This window comes from Xenopus laevis, chromosome 3S (assembly GCF_017654675.1).
Source record: "Xenopus laevis strain J_2021 chromosome 3S, Xenopus_laevis_v10.1, whole genome shotgun sequence".
Lineage (NCBI taxonomy): Eukaryota > Metazoa > Chordata > Amphibia > Anura > Pipidae > Xenopus > Xenopus laevis.
This window is the reverse complement of record NC_054376.1, coordinates 93,996,130-94,020,818: the sequence shown is the minus strand read 5'-3', so window position 1 is coordinate 94,020,818 and position 24,689 is coordinate 93,996,130. Positions and strand designations below refer to the sequence as shown.

Sequence of the window (24,689 nt, the reverse complement as noted above, 5' to 3'; positions counted from 1 at the left end):
GATTATATTTAATGCATATTTACACTGAAATTTACTTGAAGATGAAAACATTTAACATAAAGATGTGTGTGGATTTATGTTGGGGCCCATGCATATAGAAACTTGGCAGCTATATTATTAGCAGAGCTGAATTTTTTTGAAATGTTAAAATTGAAACTGATACCATTTTTTTTCTATTTTTAGGGTAGAAAAAATGAAGCTGAACGATACTTCTTGAAGGCAATTCAGCTGGATCCCAACAAAGGCAACTGTTATATGCATTATGGTGAGTGTTTTACTGATTAATAGTGTTTCATAAGGTACTTGGATTGATGATCATGCCAAAGCACATTCTCTGTCCTTTTATTCATTTTATACATGTCCCATACTGTTGGGAAAAACTGAATATTGTTAAGTGATCCTTTCTTGTTTTTTGTGCATTGTCATAAATTAAAATGAAGCATTAATGACAATATAGTACAATATAAAACAACTTATTTTTTAACTTTAGTTACAGCTTAGCATGTCAAGATTTTTGAACAAATAGTAAACTTTTATGAAAAGCAAAATCAATCAAGGTAATTTACACCTTAATGAAATGGCTGCCATGTGTTGTGATTGCCAATATTTGAGGATTAGTTATTTTACTACATTAAAAAATATGTGGGAGGACTGACTGTGTTTGTGTTTAGGAGCATTCTGTTTAGTCTGGATGGACCATGAAACCAAATCTTGATTTTTTTTCTGTCTGGTATTGTTAAGGAGTGCTTAGAATAATAGTTATGGGTACTTAAGACAGTAATACAGTTGTGCAAATGCTGTTACTGGAATGGCAGCCTTTTCGTTGTGTTAAATTGTGATTATTTATAAACAGTGGACACATTTTCATCTGGCTATTAACTTAACAACAAATCAGATGTCTGCCTAAGGTTTTCTACCTGCAGCTGTCTGAAAAAGCCTAATCACTTATAGGTGGCTAGGTTACTGCCCAGGTGTAAACTTGATCAATGTTTATAAATGAGATGCTTTAATAGTTTTTATTGTGTATGCTTGAAACTTCATTTATGAAATCTTCCATCTGGCAGTTACTGTAATTTCTATTAATATTTTTACTGTCTGGTACATCAGCTTTCTTGATTCACCAAGTAAGATAAAATGAATGAATGTTAGCTTTTATTTCCCGCTACATTACTGTACAGTATACATGAAGTTAATACTGAGGGGGTTATTTAACAAGAAAAGAGTTGGCATTTTTTTCGATTCAAGAAACAAACTGGGGCAAAAATTGCAGACGCAAAAAATATTACACAGCCCTTAAAGGAATTGTTCAGTATAAAATAAAAATTGGGTAAATAGATAGGCTGTGTAAAATAAAAAATGTTTCTAATAAAGTTATTTAGCCAAAAATGTAATGTATTAAGTCTGGAGTGACTGGATGTCTAACATAATAGCCAGTATAAAGAAGCGAGAGGCTGGCACACTTAGCGATTGAAACCGGGGTCCTACCCCTGGTGTGTTTATTGCATCAACAACGTTTCGGAGGGCGTTCCCCTTCGTCAGGTGCATCACCTGAAGAAGGGGGAACGCCCTCCGAAACGTTGTCGATGCAATAAACACACCAGGGGTAGGACCCCGGTTTCAATCGCTCCGTGTGCCAGCCTCTCGCTTCTTTATACTACTTTTGGGAGTGCCATCTTCCCTAGGCGCTGGGCACCAGCGGTATCCATTTGAAGGGCCTGAGTGTGCGCGTGACTCTTTCTGCACTGTAACATAATAGCCAGAACATTACGTCCTGCTTTGCAGCTCTCTTGGTTTCCCCTGATTGGTAACCAGACAGTAACCAATCAGTGACTTGAGGGGGTGGCACATGGGCCATAACTGTTGCTTTTGAATCTGAGCTGCATGCTGAGGGTCAATTGCAAACTCACTGAACAGTTATGTCCCATGTGGCCCCCCTTCAAGTCACTGACTAACTCAGAGTTAGAGAGCTGAAAAGGAGGAAGAAGTGTTCCGACTATTATGTGAGGCATCCAGTCACTCCAGGCTTTATACATTACATTTTTGGCTAACTATATTAAGATTTTTTTTTTATTTTGCACAGCCTATCTATTTACCATTTTTTATTTTTACACTGAACTGTTCCTTTATGAGTGCATTGCAGTCAGTTGCCCTTATGGAATTAAATTTCCCTCTGTACCATTTATTTGTTTTATACCAACAAATAGCTGATGATTCACATAAATTCCTGCATATGTTTTCCAGCAAAGTGTCTATATTTATTACTAGATGTTCTCTAGAATACTCTTTGGAGTATTGCTGCACTTTATGCATAGCAAATCCCTGCTAATATACAGTTAGGTCCATAAATATTTGGACAGACAACTTATTTTACTAAATTTGGTTCTGTACATTACCACAATGAATTTTAAATGAAACAACTCAGATGCAGCTGAACTGCAGACTTTCAGCTTTAATTCAGTGGGTTGAACAAAAAGATTGCATAAAAATTTGAGGAACTAAAGCCTTTTAAAGCCTTTTTAAAACAATCACTTCATTTCTAGTGCTCAAAAGTAATTGGACCAGGGGTTCAAAAGTAATTGGACTACTGACTCCAAGGCTACTTCATGGGCATGTGTGGACAATTCCTTTGTTATGTCTATCAGTGAAGCAGATAAAGGCCCTGGAGTTGATTTGAGGGGGGGGGGGTGCTTGTATGTGGAAGATTTTGCTGTGAACAGACAACATGCGGTCAAAGGAGCTCTCCATGCAGGTGAAACAAGCCATCCTTAAGCTGCAAAAAACAGAAAAAAAAACCATCTGAGAAATTGCTACAATATTAGGAGTGGCAAAATCTACAGTTTGGTACATCCTGAGAAAGAAAGAAAGCTCTGGTGAACTCAGCAACGCAAAAAGACCTGGATGTCCACGGAAGACAACTGTGGTGGATGATCGCAGAATCATTTCCATGGTGAAGAGAAACCGCTTCACAACAGCCAAACAAGTGAACATCACTCTCCAGGAGGCAGGTGTATCGATATTCAAGTCTACCATAAAGAGAAGACTGCATGAAAGTAAATACAGAGGGTGCACTGCAAGGTGCAAGCCACTCATAAGCATCAAGAATAGAAAGGCTCGATTGAACTTTGCTTAAAAAAAAAACATCTAAAAAAGCCAGCACAGTTCTGGAAAAAAGTTCTTTGGACAGATGAAACCAAGATCAACCTCTACCAGAATGATGGCAAGAAAAAAGTATGGAGAAGACGTGGAACAGCTCATGATCCAAAGTATACCACATCATCTGTAAAACGGCGGAGGCAGTGTGATGGCTTGGGCGTGCATGGCTGCCAGTGGCACTGGGACACTAGTGTTTATCCATGATGTGAAACAGGACAGAAGCATCCGAATGAATTCTGAGGTGTTCAGTAGAGATGTCGCGAACTGTTCGCCGGCGAACTTGTTCGCGCGAACATCGGGTGTTCGCACTCGCCGGAAGTTCGCGAACGTCGCGCGACGTTCGCCATTTTGGGTTCGCCATTGTTGGCGCTTTTTTTTGCCCTCTCACCCCAGACCAGCAGGTACATGGCAGCCAATCAGGAAGCTCTCCCCTGGACCACTCCCCTTCCCTATAAAAACCGAAGCCCTGCAGCGTTTTTTCACTCTGCCTGTGTGTGCTGAAGAGATAGTGTAGGGAGAGAGCTGCTGCCTGTTAGTGATTTCAGGGACAGTTGAAAGTTTGCTGGCTAGTAATCGTTTTGATACTGCTCTGTTATTGGAGGGACAGAAGTCTGCAGGGGTTTGAGGGACATTTTAGCTTAGGTAGCTTTGCTGGCTAGTAATCTACCTTCTACTGCAGTGCTCTGTATGTAGCTGCAGTGGGCAGCTGTCCTGCTTCTGATCTCATCTGCTGACTGCTGCAATAACAGTAGTCCTTGTAAGGACTGCTTTTATTTATTTTTTTGTTGTTTTACTACTACTACTACTACTACTACTATAAGAGCCCAGTGCTATTAGTCTAGCAGTGTTGGGGAGTGGGACTGGTGTGCTAATCTGCTGCTCCTAGTAGTTCAGCAGCACCAACTTTAATTTTTTTTTTTAATATTCATTTTTTTTTATTTTACTTTTTTTATTTTACTACCGCTGTAGTAGTGTATAAGTTGACCTTTTAGGCATTATTTGCCCTGTAGGCATTATTTGCACACTGTTTTCTTCAACCCGCCATCGAGCTGTGTGACCTTGTTCCCATTCTGTCTAAATATCCATAATATTACCGTCTCCAGAAAAAACACCGGAGTCACTTTTTTCAAGCAGCATTCATATATTTTACGTAATCCGTATCCACCGCTGTAGTAGTGTATACGTTGGCCTTGTAGGCATTATTTGCACACTGTTTTCTTCAACCCGCCATCGAGCTGTGTGACCTTGTTCCCATTCTGTCTAAATATCCATAATATTACCGTCTCCAGAAAAACACCGGAGTCACTTTTTTCAAGCAGCCATAATATATTTTACGTAATCCGTATCCACCGCTGTAGTAGTGTATACGTTGGCCTTGTAGGCATTATTTGCACACTGTTTTCTTCAACCCGCCATCGAGCTGTGTGACCTTGTTCCCATTCTGTCTAAATATCCATAATATTACCGTCTCCAGAAAAAACACCGGAGTCACTTTTTTCAAGCAGCCATAATATATTTTACGTAATCCGTATCCACCGCTGTAGTAGTGTATACGTTGGCCTTGTAGGCATTATTTGCACACTGTTTTCTTCAACCCGCCATCGAGCTGTGTGACCTTGTTCCCATTCTGTCTAAATATCCATAATATTACCGTCTCCAGAAAAAACACCGGAGTCACTTTTTTCAAGCAGCCATAATATATTTTACGTAATCCGTATCCACCGCTGTAGTAGTGTATACGTTGGCCTTGTAGGCATTATTTGCACACTGTTTTCTTCAACCCGCCATCGAGCTGTGTGACCTTGTTCCCATTCTGTCTAAATATCCATAATATTACCGTCTCCAGAAAAAACACCGGAGTCACTTTTTTCAAGCAGCCATAATATATTTTACGTAATCCGTATCTACCGCTGTAGTAGTGTATACGTTGGCCTTGTAGGCATTATTTGCACACTGTTTTCTTCAACCCGCCATCGAGCTGTGTGACCTTGTTCCCATTCTGTCTAAATATCCATAATATTACCGTCTCCAGAAAAAACACCGGAGTCACTTTTTTCAAGCAGCCATAATATATTTTACGTAATCCGTATCCACCGCTGTAGTAGTGTATACGTTGGCCTTGTAGGCATTATTTGCACACTGTTTTCTTCAACCCGCCATCGAGCTGTGTGACCTTGTTCACATTTTGTCTAAATATTGATAATATTATCGTCTCTAGAAAAACCACTTGAGTTACTTTTTTTCAAGCAGCATTCATATATTTTACGTAATCCGTATCCACCGCTGTAGTAGTGTATACGTTGACCTTGTAGGCATTATTTGCACAGTGTTTTCTTCAACCCGCCATCGAGCTGTGTGACCTTGTTCACATTTTGTCTAAATATTGATAATATTATCGTCTCTAGAAAAACCACTTGAGTTACTTTTTTTCAAGCAGCATTCATATATTTTACGTAATCCGTATCCACCGCTGTAGTAGTGTATACGTTGACTTTGTAGGCATTATTTGCACAGTGTTTTCTTCAACCCGCCATCTAGCTGTGTGTATTATCGTTTCCAGAAAAACCAACTGAGTTTTTGTTGTTGTTGTTGTTTTTTTAAAAATAATGCCAGGCAAAGGCAGGCCGCCACGCAGAGGCCGTGCTAGGGGCCGTGCTGCTATGCAATCCTGTGGCCCTAGCAAATTGCCCAGTTTTAAAAAGCCAATGACCCTGAACTCCCAAAATGCTGAAGAGGTAGTTGACTGGCTTACACAGCACACCCCATCCTCTACCGTTTCTAACTTTACCACAACATCCTCCTCATCCTCCACTGCTATGGCCACCCCACGTAACACTTCCTCCACCACCGGGCCCCTTCTTCACTGGGGTCAGAGGAGTTATTTTCCAATGAGTTTCTTGAACTGAGTAATGCGCAACCATTATTGCCAGAAGAAGATGAAGGAGATGAGGACCTTACACCAGATTTAATTCTGGCAGAGAACACGATAGAGATGGACATAATGAGTGATGAGGAGGAGGTCCCCGCTGCTGCTTCCTTCTGTGATGTGTCAGAAGAAATTGATGCATCTGAGGAGAATGATGATGAGGAGATTGATGTTTTGTGGGTGCCTAGTAGAAGAGAGCAAGAGGAGGGTAGTTCAGATGGAGAGACGGAGAGTCAGAGAGGCAGTAGGAGAATAAGACTTAGAAGAAGCAGGGAGGACAGCCCGCAGGGATCAGTAGGGCAACAACATGTATCGGCACCTGTGTTCAGCCGGCCAACGCACCCGCCATTGCCGCCAATACCGCAAACTCCGCCAACTTCTACTGTTACCGCCAGATCGCACACTTCCAAAAAGTCAGCAGTGTGGGATTTTTTTAATGTGTGTGCCTCTGACAAAAGCATTGTAATTTGCAATGAGTGCAGTCAGAAACTGAGCCTTGGTAAGCCCAACAGCCACATAGGTACAACTTCTATGCGAAGGCACATGAGCGGCAAGCACAAAGCACTTTGGGAGCAACACCTCAAAGGCAACAGGCAAACTAAAAGCCACACTCCTTCTGGTCCAGCATCTTACTGCTCTACCTCTGCTCTCCTTGACCCGTCTGAACCACCCTCCACTCCGCCTTCCACCTTGACCACCTGTTCCCATTCCCAGTCATCTGCCACCAGCCAAGTTTCTGTGAAGGCCATGTTTGAGCGTAAGAAGCCAATGTCTGACTGTCACCCCCTTGCCCGGCGTCTGACAGCTGGCTTGTCTGCACTCTTAGCCCGCCAGCTTTTACCATACCAGCTGGTGGACTCTGAGGCCTTCCGCAAATTTGTAGCAATTGGGACACCGCAGTGGAAGGTACCCAGCCGCAATTTTTTTTCTAAAAAGGGAATACCACACCTGTACCAACATGTGCAGAGCCAAGTTACCGCATCTCTGTCACTTAGTGTTGGGCCAAAGGTCCATATGACTACTGACGCATGGTCCTCCAAGCATGGTCAGGGCAGGTATGTCACCTACACTGCCCACTGGGTGAACTTGGTAATGGCTGGGAAGCAGGGAATGGGTAGCTCAACAACAACAGTGGAGTTGGTGTCACCGCCACGGATTGCACGCGGTTCTGCCACCACCTCTACTCCTCCATCGCTCTCTACCTCGTCTTCTTCTTCTTCTTACTCTGCTGCTGGGTCCTCCTTCTCCTCCTCCACACCTGTGCACCCCCAGCTCCCCTAGGCTATTCGACGTGCCAGGTACGCCGTTGTCACGCTGTCTTGGGGATGACGTGCCTGGAAAGCAAAAACCATACCGGATCTGTACTCCTGTCATCTCTGCAGTCACAGGCCGATCGGTGGCTGACCCCACACCAACTGCAGATCGGAAAAGTGGTGTGTGACAATGGAAGCAATCTGTTGGCAGCGTTGAGACTAGGCAATTTAACACATGTGCCCTGCATGGCACATGTGTTAAATTTAATAGTCCAACGTTTTGTCTCCAAGTACCCAGGATTCCAGGACGTTCTCACCCAGTCCAGAAAGGTGTCGGCCCATTTCAGACGTTCCTACACAGCCATGGCACGCCTTGCTGACATTCAGCAGCGCTACAACATGCCAGTCAGGCGTTTGATTTCTGACAGCCAGACTCGCTGGAATTCAACGCTCCTTATGTTGGAACGTCTGCTGCAACAACAAAGGGCCGTCAACGAGTACCTTTTTGAACTGGGTGGTAGGACTGGATCTGCACAGCTGGGGATTTTTTTCCCCGCGTTACTGGGTGCTTATGCGCGATGCCTGCAGGCTCATGCGACCTTTTGAAGAGGTGACAAATATGGTCAGTCGCACCGAAGGCACCATCAGCGACCTAATACCCTTCGCTTTCTTCCTGGAGCGTGCCGTGCGACGAGTGACAGATGAGGCTGTAGACCAGCGTGACGAGGAGCTGGAAGCGCGCGATTTCTGGTCGGAATCACCAGAACGAACCCAGGCACCTGCTGCAACGCAGGGAGAGGTGCCAGAAGTGGAGTCAGAGGAGGAAGGTGGCTTTGTGGAGGAGGAGGAGGAGGACCAACAGGAGCAGGCTTCCCAGGGGGCTAGTGGTGACCTTTTGGGGACCCCTGGTCTTGTACGTGGCTGGGGGGAGGAGACCGTGAATGATGCAGTCCTTGATAATGAGGAAGCGGAGATGGATAGCTCTGCATCCAACCTTGTGAGAATGGGGTCTTTCATGCTGTCATGCCTGTTGAAGGACCCCCGTATCAAGAGGCTTAAGGAGAAGGACCTGTACTGGGTCGCAACGCTACTAGACCCTCGGTACAAGCATAAAGTGTCAGAAATGTTACCAACATACCACAAGTCCGAAAAGATGCGGCATTTACAAACCAGCCTGCAAAACATGTTGTACAATGCTTTTAAGGGTGATGTCACTTCAGGAACTCATCAACATTCCAGGGGCAGAGGTGCCAGTAATCCTGCCACGAGCACACCTGCAAGGACAAAGCCCTTTGGCCAGTCTGTAACGTCAGACATGCAAATGTTTTTCTGTCCAAGGCAGCGCCACAACCCTTCTGGATCCACCCTCAAAGAACGCCTCGACCGGCAGGTAGCGGACTACCTGGCATTAACTGCAGATATCGACACTCTGAGGAGCGATGAACCCCTGGACTACTGGGTGCGCAGGCTTGATCTGTGGCCAGAGCTGTCACAATTTGCCATGAACCTCTTGTCTTGCCCAGCCTCAAGTGTGCTCTCAGAAAGGACCTTCAGTGCAGCAGGAGGGATTGTAACTGAGAAGAGAACTCGCCTAGGTCACAAAAGTGTCGATTACCTGACCTTTATTAAAATGAATGAGGGGTGGATCTCGGAGGGTTACTGCACGCCGGAAGACTTGTTCTGACTTCTATGCAGCTGTCCTTCTCTTCAAGCCTCATGACTCCACACACAGCTGTCCTTTAGCGTCCTCCTCCTCCCTCCGCCACCGTTACAAACTAGGGTGCAAACCCTACTGGTTTAATTTTTTCTGGCCTCTGTGCTTCAGTGGCTGCGACCAAAAAAATGCCTATTTTCTGCATTTATATGACATAATTTTTCTGGCCTCTGTGCTTCAGTGGCTGCAACCAAAAAAATTTATATTTTCAGCATTTATATGGCATAATTTTTCTGTCAACTGTGCTTCAGTGGCTGCGACCAAACAAATGCATATTTTCTGCATTTATATGGCATAATTTTTCTGGCCTCTGTGCTTCAGTGGCTGCAACCAAAAAAATTACTATTTTCAGCATTTATATGGCATATTTTTTCTGGCAACTGTGCTTCAGTGGCTGCGACCAAAAAAATGCATATTTTCTGCATTTATATGGCATAATTTTTCTGGCCTCTGTGCTTCAGTGGCTGCAACCAAAAAAATTTATATTTTCAGCATTTATATGGCATAATTTTTCTGGCAACTGTGCTTCAGTGGCTGCGACCAAAAAAATGACTATTTTCAGCATTTATATGGCATATTTTTTCTGGCCTCTGTGCTTCAGTGGCTGTGGCCAAAAAAACTGGGCAAACAATGCCTACAAGGTCAACGACGTTGACCTTGTAGGCATTGTTTGCCCAGTTTTTTTGGCCACAGCCACTGAAGCACAGAGGCCAGAAAAAATATGCCATATAAATGCTGAAAATAGTCATTTTTTGCCATACGTTGACTCAACGTATATGGCAAAAAATGACTATTTTCAGCATTTATGTGGCATATTTTTTCTGGCAACTGTGCTTCAGTGGCTGCAACCAAAAAAACTGGGCAAACAATGTCTACAAGGTCAACGTATGGCGAAAAATTACTATTTTCAGCATTTATATGGCATATTTTTTCTGGCAACTGTGCTTCAGTGGCTGCGTCCAAAAAAACTGGGCAAACAATGTCTACAAGGTCAACGTATGGCGAAAAATGACTATTTTCAGCATTTATATGGCATATTTTTTCTGGCAACTGTGCTTCAGTGGCTGCGTCCAAAAAAACTGGGCAAACAATGCCTACAAGGTCAACGTATGGCAGTTGTTTAAAGAGAACAGTAGATTACTAGCCAGCAAAGCTACCTAAGCTAAAATGTCCCTCAAATCCCTGCAGACTTCTGTCCCTCCAATACAGAGCAGTATCAAGCAGATTACTAGCCAGCAAACTTACTATCATCTGTCCCTGAAATCACTAACAGCTCTCCCCCTACACTATCTCTTCCAAGCACACACAGGCAGATTTTTCAGATACATTTTTGCCCTTGATCCCCCTCTGGCATGCCACTGTCCAGGTCGTTGCACCCTTTAAACAACTTTAAAATAATTTTTCTGGCCAGAAATGTCTTTTCTAGATGTTAAAGTTCGCCTTCCCATTGAAGTCTATGGGGTTCGCGAACCGCTCGCATTTTTGCGCAAGTTCGCGAATATGTTCGCGAACTTTTTTTCCGACGTTCGCTACATCCCTAGTGTTCAGAGACACTGTCTGCTCAAATCCAGCTAAATGCAGTCAAATTGATTGGGAGGCGTTTCATAAAACAGATGGGCAATGACCCAAAACATACAGCCAAAGCAACCCAGGAGTTTATTAAAGCAAAGAAGTGGAATATTCTTGAATTCTTAAGTTGAAGACTTCAGGCTGTCATTGCCAGCAAAGGGTTTTCAACCAAGTATTAGAAATTAACATTTTATTTTCAGTTTTATTAATTTGTCCAATTACTTTTGAGCCCCTGAAATGAAGCGATTGTGTTAAAAAAAAGGCTTTAGTTCATCACATTTTTTGTTCAACCCACTGAATTAAAGCTGAAAGTCTGCAGTTCAACTGCATCTGAGTTATTTTCATTTAAAATTCATTGTGGTAATGTACAGAACCAAAATCAAAAAAAAGGTTGGTCTGTCCAAATATTTATGGACCTAACTGTACATGCTGTGAAATCTTAGTATGTTAAATCTCTATAATATTATCTTAAAATTTCTGTTTGGTTCTAAATAGTACCATAGTACCTAAATGAGGACTGGTTTGCTGGGATCACTTTCCCTTGTAGGTTGAGTACAAATAAAGTATATGCCAAACGAGCAAGCCTGATTCTGTGCTAATGACAACATAATGGTTTCATAAAATATTTAATAGTGATCATGTATTTTACTATGTACTTAAAGAACTCTGAAGAATGAATGTTTTCAGTTGTTTGATGTGGTTATTGTCTTCATACTGGAATATACTGGGGTTTCAGCTGAGTCACCTGTTTCCCAAAATTGGATTTAAAAAGCAGTCTTTGCTTGATTTCCAGTTAACGTGAATAATACTTTAATTTTAAAGTATTGCATCAGACATTAAATACAGGCATGCTACATTGTTTTCCTGTTGTAGTAGGAAAGTTGGCATAAGGTGGCATAAAACACATTGTAGTTCTCTTTATGTCTTGGGATATTTGGGAGCCTATCTATCAATGGGTAAAAGTAAGAGTTCACTGTTTGATCAATACACTCCTAGAGAATGGCAGATTTTCATTAGTTTCACTCTTTGATATTATATATATATATATATCTCTTGTGATATAGTCAAATCAGTATTGTGAAATCACATGCAAGCCGACGTGACGTTTCGGTCCACACAGGGACATTTCTCAAGGTCCCTGTGTGGACCTTTCACAATACAGATTTGACTATATCACAAGAGATCTCGGTGTTGCCGGTCTTTTTTTTTTTTTTGCTTATACTATAAGGGATGTTGCAAAGGCGGAGTGCTGCCCTTACCAAGTAAATAAATATAAATATATATATATATATATATATATATATATATATATATATATATATATATATATATATATATATATATATATATATATATATATGTCCCTTATTGATATGGATCCAGAATATTTTTCTTGCCTAACAGTGGAATTTTAAGTTATAGCACCAGCACAGGCATATATTGTGTTCATTGAGAACTTTGGTGCTATTTTAAACTGATACACATATGAGTTATATGTGTGCTGCAATTGTATACTGATTTGAGTATATGGGGAGATATACTTCATACAGTATGTGTTTGTTTATTGGTGATCATATGGGTATTTTGTATAGGGATAGCAAAATCCAGTGGGATAGATCAATAGGGATGCACCAAATCTACATCTTTGGGATTTAGCCAAATCCTAATGCTTCAATTTGCATATGTAAATAAGTTCTGAAGGGTTTGAAAAGAACCACGTGCATGGATAAAAACATTTTCAGTTCCTTGTTTGTGTGACAAAAAGTCATACAACTTTTTGGATTTGGTTCAGCCAAGCACTGAATCATGATGATTATACTTACATTTTGTATTTTGCATTGAATTTGCAATCTCTTAATCTCATGTGTATTTCAAGTTTTGCTCAAGCAATTGTTCTTATATATTATGAAAAGTCTGGACTAGATGGATAGTGACTAAATGTGCAGTTTTAAAAGTTTTTAATTTTTAACCACAGCTGGAATATACAGTAAGAAAGATAAAATGCTGGCAGAGAACTGATTTAATCTCAATCATCAACTGTCTTTTCCACATTTCCCTTTAAAGATATACCGATTATGTGTACAGCTGTGCATCATTATAATAATAGCCTGTACCTTGCAATTTAAATTGCAAACTATAGCTTCTGCTAATATCAGTCTACTGAAATTATAGCTCTTTAGACTGTTAGAATAACATACTGTCAGACTTAACAAGTATTTAGACGCCCAAACTATCTGTAAAAGTATGGGTGGCTTTTCACTGCCTCCAGTTTCTTTGATTAATTTGGTTGAATCGGATGGAAATTTTGAGCCTACTTGCCACTAAATAATGGTGTCTGAAGGCATTTTTTCTTTGCAGCCCAGTGGTTTGAAAACTTCTCCTTATAAGCATTTTTTGTCTCTGTTCTTATAGGATGTACATATTTATGATCACACACATCAAAGCCATTGTAACATGAGAATTGCAGTTATATTTAAGTCCTATTAAATAGCGAGTAATATATTCGTGAACCTAAGTTAGCCCCAAACTACAGAACTTTAAGTGACATTGTTAAAGTTATACAATTTGGTTAGAAAATCTCTGTCAATGTTTAAATTCTGTAATTCCTCCAGGTAATGGTATAAAGTGTCTAGTAGCATTAAAGGGATACTGTCATGGGAAAAAAAATTTTTTTCAGAATGAATCGGTTAATAGTGCTGCTCCAGCAGAATTCTGTGCTGAAATCCATTTCTCAAAAGAGCAGAACAGATTTTTTTATATTGAATTTTGAAATCTGACATGGGGCTAGACATATTGTCAATTTCCCAGCTGCCCCAAGTCATGTGACTTGGTTTAGGGATCAGGCATGTTGGAAAATCTTATATGCTGATGCGCCATACCTGACAAAGTTTGGTACATTTGTAGATGAAGAGGTAAAGAGGAGCCACAACTTTTTTTCACTTCCCCCTGGTCTTGGGCTGTTAGCCCAAACAGCTGGAACAATAGAAATGTAGCCGATTTATTGGACACCTACAATAATCAGAGTATGGCCTCTTTTGGATAAAAAGTACCTGAAATTGCTACCCCACTGCCTCGCTTAAAAGTAGCATTACAACATTTTATCTTAAAACCCTTTAGTGAACATATTCAGGCTGAAATATATAAGCACTTTGGCTAATGTAGCAGCACTGGGCTTATTTGCATCTGGGTAGCAACCCATATAACCAGTGATTAGTTTTGTTCAGCCAATTGCAGGTATAACAAAGAAATCAAAACTTTGGTTGCCTTGGGTTACTTCCAAGGTACAGATTTCCCCAGTGTTGATATATGAGTCCCAGCAAAACCTATCCCCACAGATACCTACAGTCTTTAAGGCTTATCTCACTCTGTATTGTAATTTCCAATGTACATATTAATCTTGTTTAATGTGTGAAAAAAAAGATGTAGCTCACCAGTAGCAACATTGGGTGTGGGCGCACATGTCCCAAGCCAACAACTAAAGCCGTTTGGCAAAGACTCACACATCCCATGAACAAGCATTGTTAAAGAATTGTGAACTTCATTTTCAACAAGATAGAGCATATATTAGCCTTTGCATGTTTCATGCCCAAGGCATCTAATAATATATACGTGGCCTTAAGCACAAAATGTGTTAGGTTAATATGTTCTCTGCTCTTGTTTAAAATAAAGTTTACAATCTTTTTACAATGCCTGTTTGAGGGATTTGTGAGTGCTTCCAAAAATATTTGGTGGCACAGTGAGCCTGTCGCCCTTATGTGTAGGGGAAATGGCTGATTGAGACATCTGTGGCAATAACACAGAACATTCACTAGGAAATGCTCACCTTTGCATTAGGCAGTGTGTTTCCTATATATTACTATGGAAAAGACAGTCAAGTAAGAAGCACTTATCCACCATTGTTTTAAAATGGAGCCAGGCAGAAATTTAGGATAATCAAATCACCTTACTTAAAGCAATCACTGCTTAATATTCAGTAGATTATATTCCAAGGCAAACACTTTACACTATTTTGTTAAAATGTGTTTCTCTCTTTCTTAATACCTTGGAAGTAGGTATTGGAAAATAAGTACAAATTATATAAAATTGAATTTTAGGTTTAGGGTTTTTATGCAGAACATTTCAGTGTGCTGATTTCTTTGAAGCTACATCATAAAAAATATAAAGATCAGATTTTTATTGTGTATATTCCTCTGTTGAAGAGCTTTATGTGATCAAAAAAATGACAATGTTGGCACTCTATCAGCAAGTGAAAATGACTTAATTGTCTGTAATAAACTGAATTATATTTGTATGTGTGTTTGCATTGCAGGACAATTTCTACTAGAAGAAGGACGCCTTTTAGAAGCTGCAGAAATGGCAAAGAAAGCAGCGGAACTTGACAGTTCTGAATTTGATGTAGTATTCAATGCAGCACATATGCTCAGGTTGGTGAATTGGGAAACACCTAATTTATTAGCAAACCTGTTGAAGATACAAAAAGAGGGGGGCGATTGTAGACTTATACTATTATAAGGTTAATAGTATCTTAAACATTTTCTGCAGAGAAAAGCCGTTAACCATTGTGCCACCTGCCATATGTTTGAATATATTCACCGCGAATTCGCGCCTGACGAATAAATTCGCCCATCACTACATACAATCAAATAGAAATTTTGAGCTACTTGTCATTACCCACATGTAAGGAAGTATTAATGCAGAACTAGTTACTGACACAACAACATCAGAATGTGCTGCTAGTTGTCAATATTTCCTTTAATTCCTATTACTTGTTTCTTTCCTTCATGACTTATAATTACTAATGCTCTGCACATTGATTGCTTAAGGGCTCCTACACATGGGCATTTATCAGTGCCTTCCTGTGTGGTGTGTTTTTATTAAAGGGATCCTGTCATCGGAAAACATGTTTTTTTCAAAACGCATCAGTTAATAGTGCTACTCCAGCAGAGTTCTGCACTGAAATCCATTTCTCAAAAGAGCAAACAGATTTTTTTATATTCAATTTGAAAAATTGAAATCTGACATGGGGCTAGACATTTTGTCAATTTCCCAGCTGCCCCTGGTCATGTGACTTGTGCCTGCACTTAAGGAGAGAAATGCTTTCTGGCAGGCTGCTGTTTTTCCTTCTCAATGTAACTGAATGTGTCTCAGTGGGACATGGGTTTTTACTATTGAGTGTTGTTCTTAGATCTACCAGGCAGCTGTTATCTTGTGTTAGGGAGCTGTTATCTGGTTACCTTCCCATTGTTCTTTTGTTTGGCTGCTGGAGGGGAAAAGGGAGGGGGTGATATCACTCAAACTTGCAGTAAAGAGTGATTGAAGTTTATCAGAGCACAAGTCATATGACTTGGGGCAGCTGGGAAATTGACAATATGTCTAGCCCAATGTCAGATTTCAAAATTGAATATAAAAAAATCTGTTTGCTCTTTTGAGAAATGGATTTCAGTGCAGAATTCTGCTGAAGCAGCACTATTAACAGATTCATTTTGAAAAATTTTTTTTTTCCCATGACAGTCTCCCTTCAATTGTTTCATGGCATGGGAATGCATGAGTTAATGAAACCCATACTTAACTTAGTTGCCTTTACCCATGACAATACACTGAACCGACAAATGAAGGTGAGGTGGTGCAGGCAGCATAGGGTAGATTGAACTCTGTTTACTCATGTCTTGCCATGTATTGAAATCTATGAAAAAGACAGCCCTAAAATTTAACCTGCAGCCAAACATTCTGGTTGTCGTGTCCCTCTTTTTGCAATTATCTTTCTTATTAGCCCCTTGGTTTATGAGTGATTCATCATGTTGACATCAAATTGTGAATGTTATTAGAGGTTAAGCATGTAGTACAAGTTGCATTTGGAAGTACTCTACAGCTTTTTATTATTTCCCCATTCCTCAATACAGATTCCAGTAATATGGTGCCTTTTTATATGATCCCAACTGTGTTAATTAAAGATGTTTTCCCAGCATTTTTACATGGGTAAATGCAAGTATAAAAATAGATATTAATAGCAAACAGTAATGTAAAGAGTAAGCACTTCTTGGATGAGAGGAACAGACTATAATCCTTCTTTGTTATGTGCTTGGGAAGTTAAAGGACCAAATCAAGCAGCAAGTGCATAAATCAGGGTGAGTTCATAAACTGGGCAGGTTGGCTGATGTTTCATCTTTACAGCTACAAGGGCATTTGCCTAAACAGCATGAAATAAGATCCCTCGTTAGGCTATTACATTGTCTGATGAGCCCATATATTCTGTGTTTTGTCTGGTTAAGAGTTTGCACCAGATGTAACGGATTGTTCTTTTCATCTCTGGATGAAAAGGACTGATCTATTGTGCATGAATATTTTAGCCAGGTCCACAAATAAATACAAAAGCATCGTTATGCATCTGTATTTGTGTATCTTGGCAGTTATCTATTGATTGCTGAATTACAAATGAAGCTGGATTTAAGCAAGAAAAAATCATTCCTTCTCCCCCTGTCCTAGTGTCTCTGCACCCTACAGTTCACATTTGTGTTATTGGATCCCCACTTCTTTCCACATACTGCATTTTTTTCTAATCTATATTTCATGGTCTGTTCTCACATTGCTTTTTCTGTTTAAAAAAAAAAAGAAAACAACGTTTCAATGTTTGAAATCAGTCAATAAACACAGCATTGCCTTTGTGTTTGCTCTCTGGCTTGAACCGTAGAAGCCTCTCTGCAGCATTCCTTTCCAAGTTTGCTCTAGTCCCCTGACACAAACAGTACGTACAGAGTTATGTTTTTAGACTTTTCCATAGAATTCTGCAAAAATACCCATTATTATCTATACATTGCACTGATTTCATAAATATTCATTTGGTTGAGCTGCGGTACTCTGCCTCCGTGGTCTAGAATAACAGGAAATAATTTCTGTTTGATGTATGCTGCTTAATGTTGGTCTGAATCATAATATGTGGCCAGCAGCTAAAACAATGTGACCTTCCTCAGTGATGACTCTTCTCATTTTCTGGTCAGGCAGGAAAGATTTTGTCAGTTAATATTACTTTTTAGGTTCTAATACATTAACTGCTAAATAGCTGTGGCTTTTTATTACACGAACAAAGAAAACCTCTGACCACTGCGTTCCAGTAAATTTTCAGTACTTTTTTTTACATTTTAATAAATTATTTTTCATCACTGTATCTGAAAATGAAAACAACCTTAGATTATGAAGTCTTATACTGTTTAGGCAAATCTTATAGATCACAAATAAGACAAATGTGACTGATTAAGGCAACAGGGTCTATACATATATAAAAAAATGCAGCTCCACATTTTGATATTCCCTCAAACCTGGGAAGAAAAATTCTATGTAAAGCCTTTCCTGACAGAATCATCAATTGAGACCCTACTACTATAAATTTAGATTGCTTTGGATTTTTTTGCTAGTGGATATCTGTAGACCCTATATGATATGATAATACTTTAGGGATATTTTGAAAGGATTTTACTTATTATTACAGCAGATAATACTACTGCCTATAAAATTGAAGAAACTACTTAGATCTCCCTCTAACATTAAAAACAACCTCAAGCTCTGTCATGAAATTCAAGTGTCAACTTGAGCTTGTTATAAAAAAGTTCTATTTTAACATGTTTTAAGTTTGTCTACATTTTTTTGTAGTTCTTCAGTTAGGCTTCAGCTACAATTTTCATTTTATTTTTACCTTTTATTACATACGTTTTTCAGACCCCCCTCCCATTCACCTTTCAGTCTCTCATTCAAACCACTATGTCATTGCTAAGTTACATTTGACCTAGCAACTTGATGGCTGCTGAAATTCCAAACAGGAGAGCTAAATAATTGAAAAAAAACATGATTTGTTATTTTATTATGAATGCATAAAAACAAGGACAGACTCAGCATTTTTAGATTGCTTACAAGGGCTAGCTGCACCATACACAGAGATATGGAAAATTGTGTTATTCTAATGCCAAATGTGCATTTTCTTCCTGGCTACAATATACATACTAATATTGATTAAATTCTCATAGTGCTAGGTGTATTGTTGGTCTTATAAAAAAAGGGTATATTTATCTGCATGTCCCTGATGTGTGACCAACTGCAGTAACTCTTTAGCTGCTTACAGATGGCCTGCGAACTAGAGTAATAGGTTAAAGTGTTCTGTCAAGGGAAAACATGTTTTTTTACAAAATGCATCAGTTAATATAGCTCCTTCAGCAGAATCCTGCACTGAAATCCATTTTTCAAAATAGTTAAGATTTTTTTTATATTTAATTTTGAAATCTGACATAGGGCTAGATATGTTAGTTTCCCAGGTGCCGTCAGCCATTTGACTTGTGCTCTGATGATCTCCAGTCACTCTTAACTACTGCACTGGAAGTTGAAAATCATTCCCTCTCTTTATTACCAGCAGCCTATCAACAGAACACTGGGAAGGTAACCAGATAAAAGCACTGCGTATCTTGACAGCGCTATATAAATAAATGATGATGATGATGATGATGATGATGATGATAACAGCTCCCTGACACATGTATTGCTAAAATTGCTTCCATACTCCATCTAGTGGTTGATATTAGAAAATAACTCAGTAGTAAAAAGTCAGTTTGGCTAACCCAAGTGGCGACCCATTCAGTTATATAGAGTAGGTGAAGCAATATGTTATCTGAAAGCAATAGCATTGTGAAGTCCTTTGTGAAAGCTTTGTGAAAGCTGCCTACAGACCAATATTACAACTAGAAAATACATTTATTGGTTCAAGAGTAACATTTCAAATTGTAAAATGAATTACTTGCAATGTACATAGTGTAATTAAGTTATAAAAACTATACCATAAAAATCATGACAGAATCTCTTTAATAGAGCTGGCTTCCAGCAGTATTAGAATAAATAACAGCGTGTGAATGAGACAAGCATTTGGATGAAAAGAATTCACAATTGTTTATATTTTTGTACAGGTAATTAAATATTGATATTGAACTATACTTATTCTGAATTAATGAAATATTTACTATGTTGCCTTTTGTGAACATAGCAAATCAAAATGGAAGGTACCCTCCCTTCATCCTATGTCTATTGCTATGTTGACAGATAACCCGTGACAGTATCTGGCAGATTTTTCACAAATATCATGTGACATATCCAGCATGTTTCTTCTGGGAACATCATTCGAAAATGTAGTAATAAAATAATATTACTGAAAAAATGGAAATAACTTTGCTTACAGGCAACGCAATAAGTATGCAATACCAATCAAACCTTTTTTGCTTTCTAAAAAGCTCATATTTCTGGAAGCAGTCTGCAAGCTAGACACAACCAATGCTTATTTTGTTGGAAACAAAATTACCATTTTTTATAGTGACATGAATTTTGGTAAGGAGTTATACTGTGCCCTTGAAGAAGCAGGTTTAATAAAGGTTCCATTTCAAGAAAAGGAAAAAAATATGTTTGCTCGCTGGCTACTGAGGCACTATCAAATAAGTATGATAACCATCTCTAGATTAATAAACTGTTGCCCATGCCAAAATCTCCTTAGCATCCATATATTTCCAAGAAAGAACAGGGCAGTTCCTTAATGTTTATAATAAAGTGGTATAGGTTATGAAGCAGTGTGCTCACCCATAACTCATCTAAATAGAAAAACCTTTGAAGGTTTCCATACTGAAATGTGTGAACTCATACAGAGAGCATGGTTGATTCTCATTCATTCATTAATTATTAATGACTAGAATGGAAGAAATGGAACTTGAGTAAAATTTGTTTCTCCTGACAGTAAGAAATAAGGGTGTTAATAAGAGTATATGGGACATTTATGACATTTCTCTTCTCTAGTAGGGAAATCAGTCAAAAAAACCTTTAGCAGTTTGTTAGGTGCATACCCCAGAATACATGAGACCAGGAAAATAATGAAATGCTGATTTCAAATAACTGAAAGTAATGCTAATGTACAGTGAAATGTGCTGTGCATGTGTCCATGGCCGCCAATCCCCAGCTCAGATTTTTAATGATATACACAGTTTTCACCCAAGCTAAAGAATGTAATCGGATCATATTTGCTTTATATTTGGCAGATTTGCAGATCTTGTGCATAGCAGTTTTACACACTGCCACTGGAGTGAGTGTCACTATCTTGAAATATTTTTTTCCATTCTATATTTCATTTAAAACCTTTCGGAATGTGATAAAAAGTGACTGAAAGAATCACAGTTTTCTCACACAATTCTAACTGACCAGGCAGAACGCCGTCTCTAGGGATGTCTCCTTCCTTCTGCAGCTTATTGCTCTAACATGCACAGATGGAACTGATATACCAGAGAGGATATGTCTTTGTCTAGAGCAGTGCGGTCCAACTGTTTTGCTTATTTAAAATATTGTCAGGAGTATAGTTTTATATGATATATTAAATATCCAGGAGAGGTTGTTTATGCAATTAGTAATACGCTTTTCATTAAATTACACATTTTTCTGTGTGTAAAATCCCTGGTTCTCACCTGGTTAGCTGTAGTGGAATATATATGCCTTCCCTAGTCACTGACTTCTAGGTATCTCATCTAAAAAAAACTAACCATGTAGAAGAAGAATGCATCCCTGTGTAAATGTCCACCTAACTAGAGGCAGTCACAAGAGAAGTAACGGACTGGATACGGCTTGTTTCATACTTAATAAACATAAAATAAGAGAACATGTTGCATTCTTCTTATTCTGTTCTATATGTCTGACTTCATAACTCTGCCCCACCCTACATCTCTGAACTCATCTCTATATACTCACCCAACTGCTTACTATGCTCCTCTACTGACCTGCTACTCAACTCTTCTCTCGTTACCTCCTCACATGCTCGCATTCAAGACTTTGCAAGGGCTGCACCCCTCCACTGGAACTCTCTCTCCCATGGTCGGTCCGACTTTCTCCCAACCTTTCTGCTTTCAAGAAATCTCTTAAAACGCACTTCTTTCAAGAAGCCTACCCTCACTCTGCTTAGCTACCAAATGCAAAACCACATACAGTACCACATTTCTCATCCACTTAAAGTCAATCTTGCCTACTTGTGTATTACTCCCTTCCCTTTAGAGTGTATGCTCTTTTGCATAGGGCCTTCCTCACCTTTTGTACCGGTATTGATTGTGATGAATGTAACTCCATATGTTCTATGTGTATAATTCATGTGATTTAGTTGTATAATCACATTTACTTTACAGTGCTACGCAATATGTTGGCACTATATAAATACATGTTAATAATAATAATAATAATAATATTATTTAAAGACACCAATTTCCACAGAACTATACTACATGGCAATGCAATTAAGAGTGCACAGCAGATGGTTGGAGGGCAGTGTTCATTGGATTTTACAATGGAAAGAAAAAAGAGCAAGTTAGTGAAGCAGATGGGTACATATTAATTGAAGTTTTATTAGTTTTAAAAATATGCTTCCCTAAAGACATGTCAATTTAATAGCATTACAAGATGGAATTGGAACTGCATGCCATTCAGACTCTCATTGTCATATATATATATACCCTCCAACAACTGATAAATATAATTGTACCTGTGCAGTCATGGTCAGTTCTACAGTGTCACTCAAAGGGACAATGTAAGATGCAGTTTTAGATGAGTAAATTATTTCAATTGTGTTTTTAAAACAATGTTAATTGTGTCAGAGGGAATATGTCCAATTTAAAACCAGCAAAATTAAGATAAAAAAGACACAAAAGAATAAAAACACTTTCGCAGATGTTAGTCACCTTCACTCTCTTTTCCATTAAGCCTATGTATTCACTAAATGTAAAAATATTCTTGCACATCCACCTTTATGGTATTACTACAGTAGAGGTGAGCACTGTTTTTTTACTTAGGATTTTAAATTTGGATTGTGTAGTTTCAAAAGTTCTTTTCGACCTTGACTAAACTCAAATTTCATAAAAAGGGCACAGATTTCTTCATATTTGTTAAAAATGAAATCTAATAATATAAAAAGCACAAATTAATAAAAACACAGTGAACAGACCATGCAAACCTTAAAATCGTTGTTTTTGTAAGTATTTTCATGCGATTACAAATGAAAGAAAACCCAAACACTGCTAAAAAAAATTCAAAGCAAAGAAAGATTTTACTACTGACTTCTATATGACCTTGTCAGCTTTTATATGAAGAAGTTTCGTTTTAGAGTTTCTCATGCTTTTTACATTTAGGAAATATCAGAATTTTCGTGGTGTAGTGTAAGTATAATTATACATACTTATTAGTGCTAAAATGTTCGATTCAGATGACAAAAAAATACAAATGTTAACAAATCGGCCCCTTAATCTAAATATTCCCTTTGCCCCATTAAGGATGTGTTAAATGCTGATTTTAACCATATTATTTATACACAGGTACTTAATATTAAAATGTGAGTATAAGTATATCTAGCCATTAATAGCGCTAGTCAACCTCTAAAGTTACACTTAGGGGCAGATTTACATAGGGTCGTATATCGAGGGTTAATTAACCCTTGATATTCGACTGCCAAATGTAAATCCTTCGACTTCGAATATCGAAGCCGAAGGATTTACTGCAAATAGTTCGATTGAACGATCAAACGGAATATCGTTCGATCGAAAGATTAAATCCTTCGAATCGTTCGATTCAAAGGATTTTAATCCATCTATCGAACGATTTTTGTTCGACCTAAAAAACATTAGAAAGCCTATGGGGACCTTCCTCATAGGCTAACATTGCACTTCGGTAGGTTTTAGGTGGCGAACTAGGGGTTCGAAGTTTTTTTTAAAGTACAGGAATTTGATTATCGAATGGTCGAAGAGTCGAACGATTTTTAGTTCGAATCGTTCGATTCAAAGTCGTAGTCGAAGGTCGAAGTAGTCAATTCGATGGTCGAAGTAGCCAAAAAAATCATTCGAAATTCGAAGTTTTTTTTATTCTATTCCTTCACTTGAGCGAAATAAATGGGCCCCTTAATCTGTGTGTCAGAGATTAAACTAACAGTGTATGCTGGTTGGTAGCTCCTCCCCCCCTTCAACCCAACAATTGTTCAGATCACTATACGGAATGACTAAACGTTTTGGTTAGGCATAGATGCCATATACTCTATAAAGTTGATTTGATGTGCATTGTCCCAAATCTCTTTTCAGTTTGTTAAACATCCCCATCCAACCAAGATCTGCTTGATCATGTGAACCACAAAAGGTTTTCGTCATTTAGTGCAATCTATTGGCTGTTTCTGTGATAGGTTTGTATTTTAATAACAATTTGCCATTCTGAGCAATGACAGAAGCATCTGGTTATTTTTTATATATATCCTTAAAAACTGTTCAACACTATGGAAATAAGGAGACTGTTTAGAATACCTAGACTGCAACTGCATGAACTACATTATTCAGCAGCACAGTTATCAAAATTTCCTTTCATGTTGCATGCATGATTACTATTATTTAAAGGAACTGGCACTTTTGATGTAAATGGGAATTCAACTAATTCCTGCTGTTTTTTCTTGTAACTGTAGGCAAGCAAGTCTCAATGAAGAAGCAGAGAAATTCTACAAATTGGCAGCAGGGCTGCGACAGAATGTAAGTGTGTTGCTTTTTGTGTTTTTTTGGGGAATGCTACTGTATAATGAATTAAACATTTATAGACATGCTACTGTGTGTCTTATCATTTAGAAATATGCAATTTTTTTCCAAAAACGGTGCAATACTGAGCCTGATTTAGGTAATTGAGAAAAACGGTTTATCACGTCAAAAGTCGTGTACAAGATTCAATTTGAAATTCATTTCTGTTCAGAAAAATTTATCTCACATGAAATCTCCATTGTAGTATATGGGAAAAAACTGGAACTGGATTAGGAAAAACATTTTTTTCCTTCTCCAATTAAATCTTATATCATGGTCTTTCACTTGAAAACCCATGTATAAATTTTTCTCACTGTATTGAATCTGGCCCATTATGTGGGAGGCTGGAGGGCTATATCACTACTTTATATTATCCATGTATGTCCATACTTTTGGGGGTGCTTAGAAGTTTAAGAGTATATTAAGTATAGCTAGACCTTTATGTGTACAGAACAAAGTGACATAGCCACTAGGCATAC

General features: G+C 38.7%; 1 protein-coding gene across 1 annotated transcript in view; it reads left to right on the top strand.

Annotated features, from left to right (window-relative positions):
* The window catches only part of tmtc2.S (transmembrane and tetratricopeptide repeat containing 2 S homeolog), a gene marked incomplete at its 3' end in the record, with an annotated part of 175,673 nt that overhangs the window by 139,087 nt on the left and 11,897 nt on the right, over nucleotides 1-24,689 (top strand). Inside the window, 3 exon segments of the mRNA NM_001093699.1 lie at nucleotides 184-265; nucleotides 14,925-15,039; nucleotides 24,105-24,168. Coding sequence (NP_001087168.1) covers nucleotides 184-265; nucleotides 14,925-15,039; nucleotides 24,105-24,168 — 261 coding nt within the window.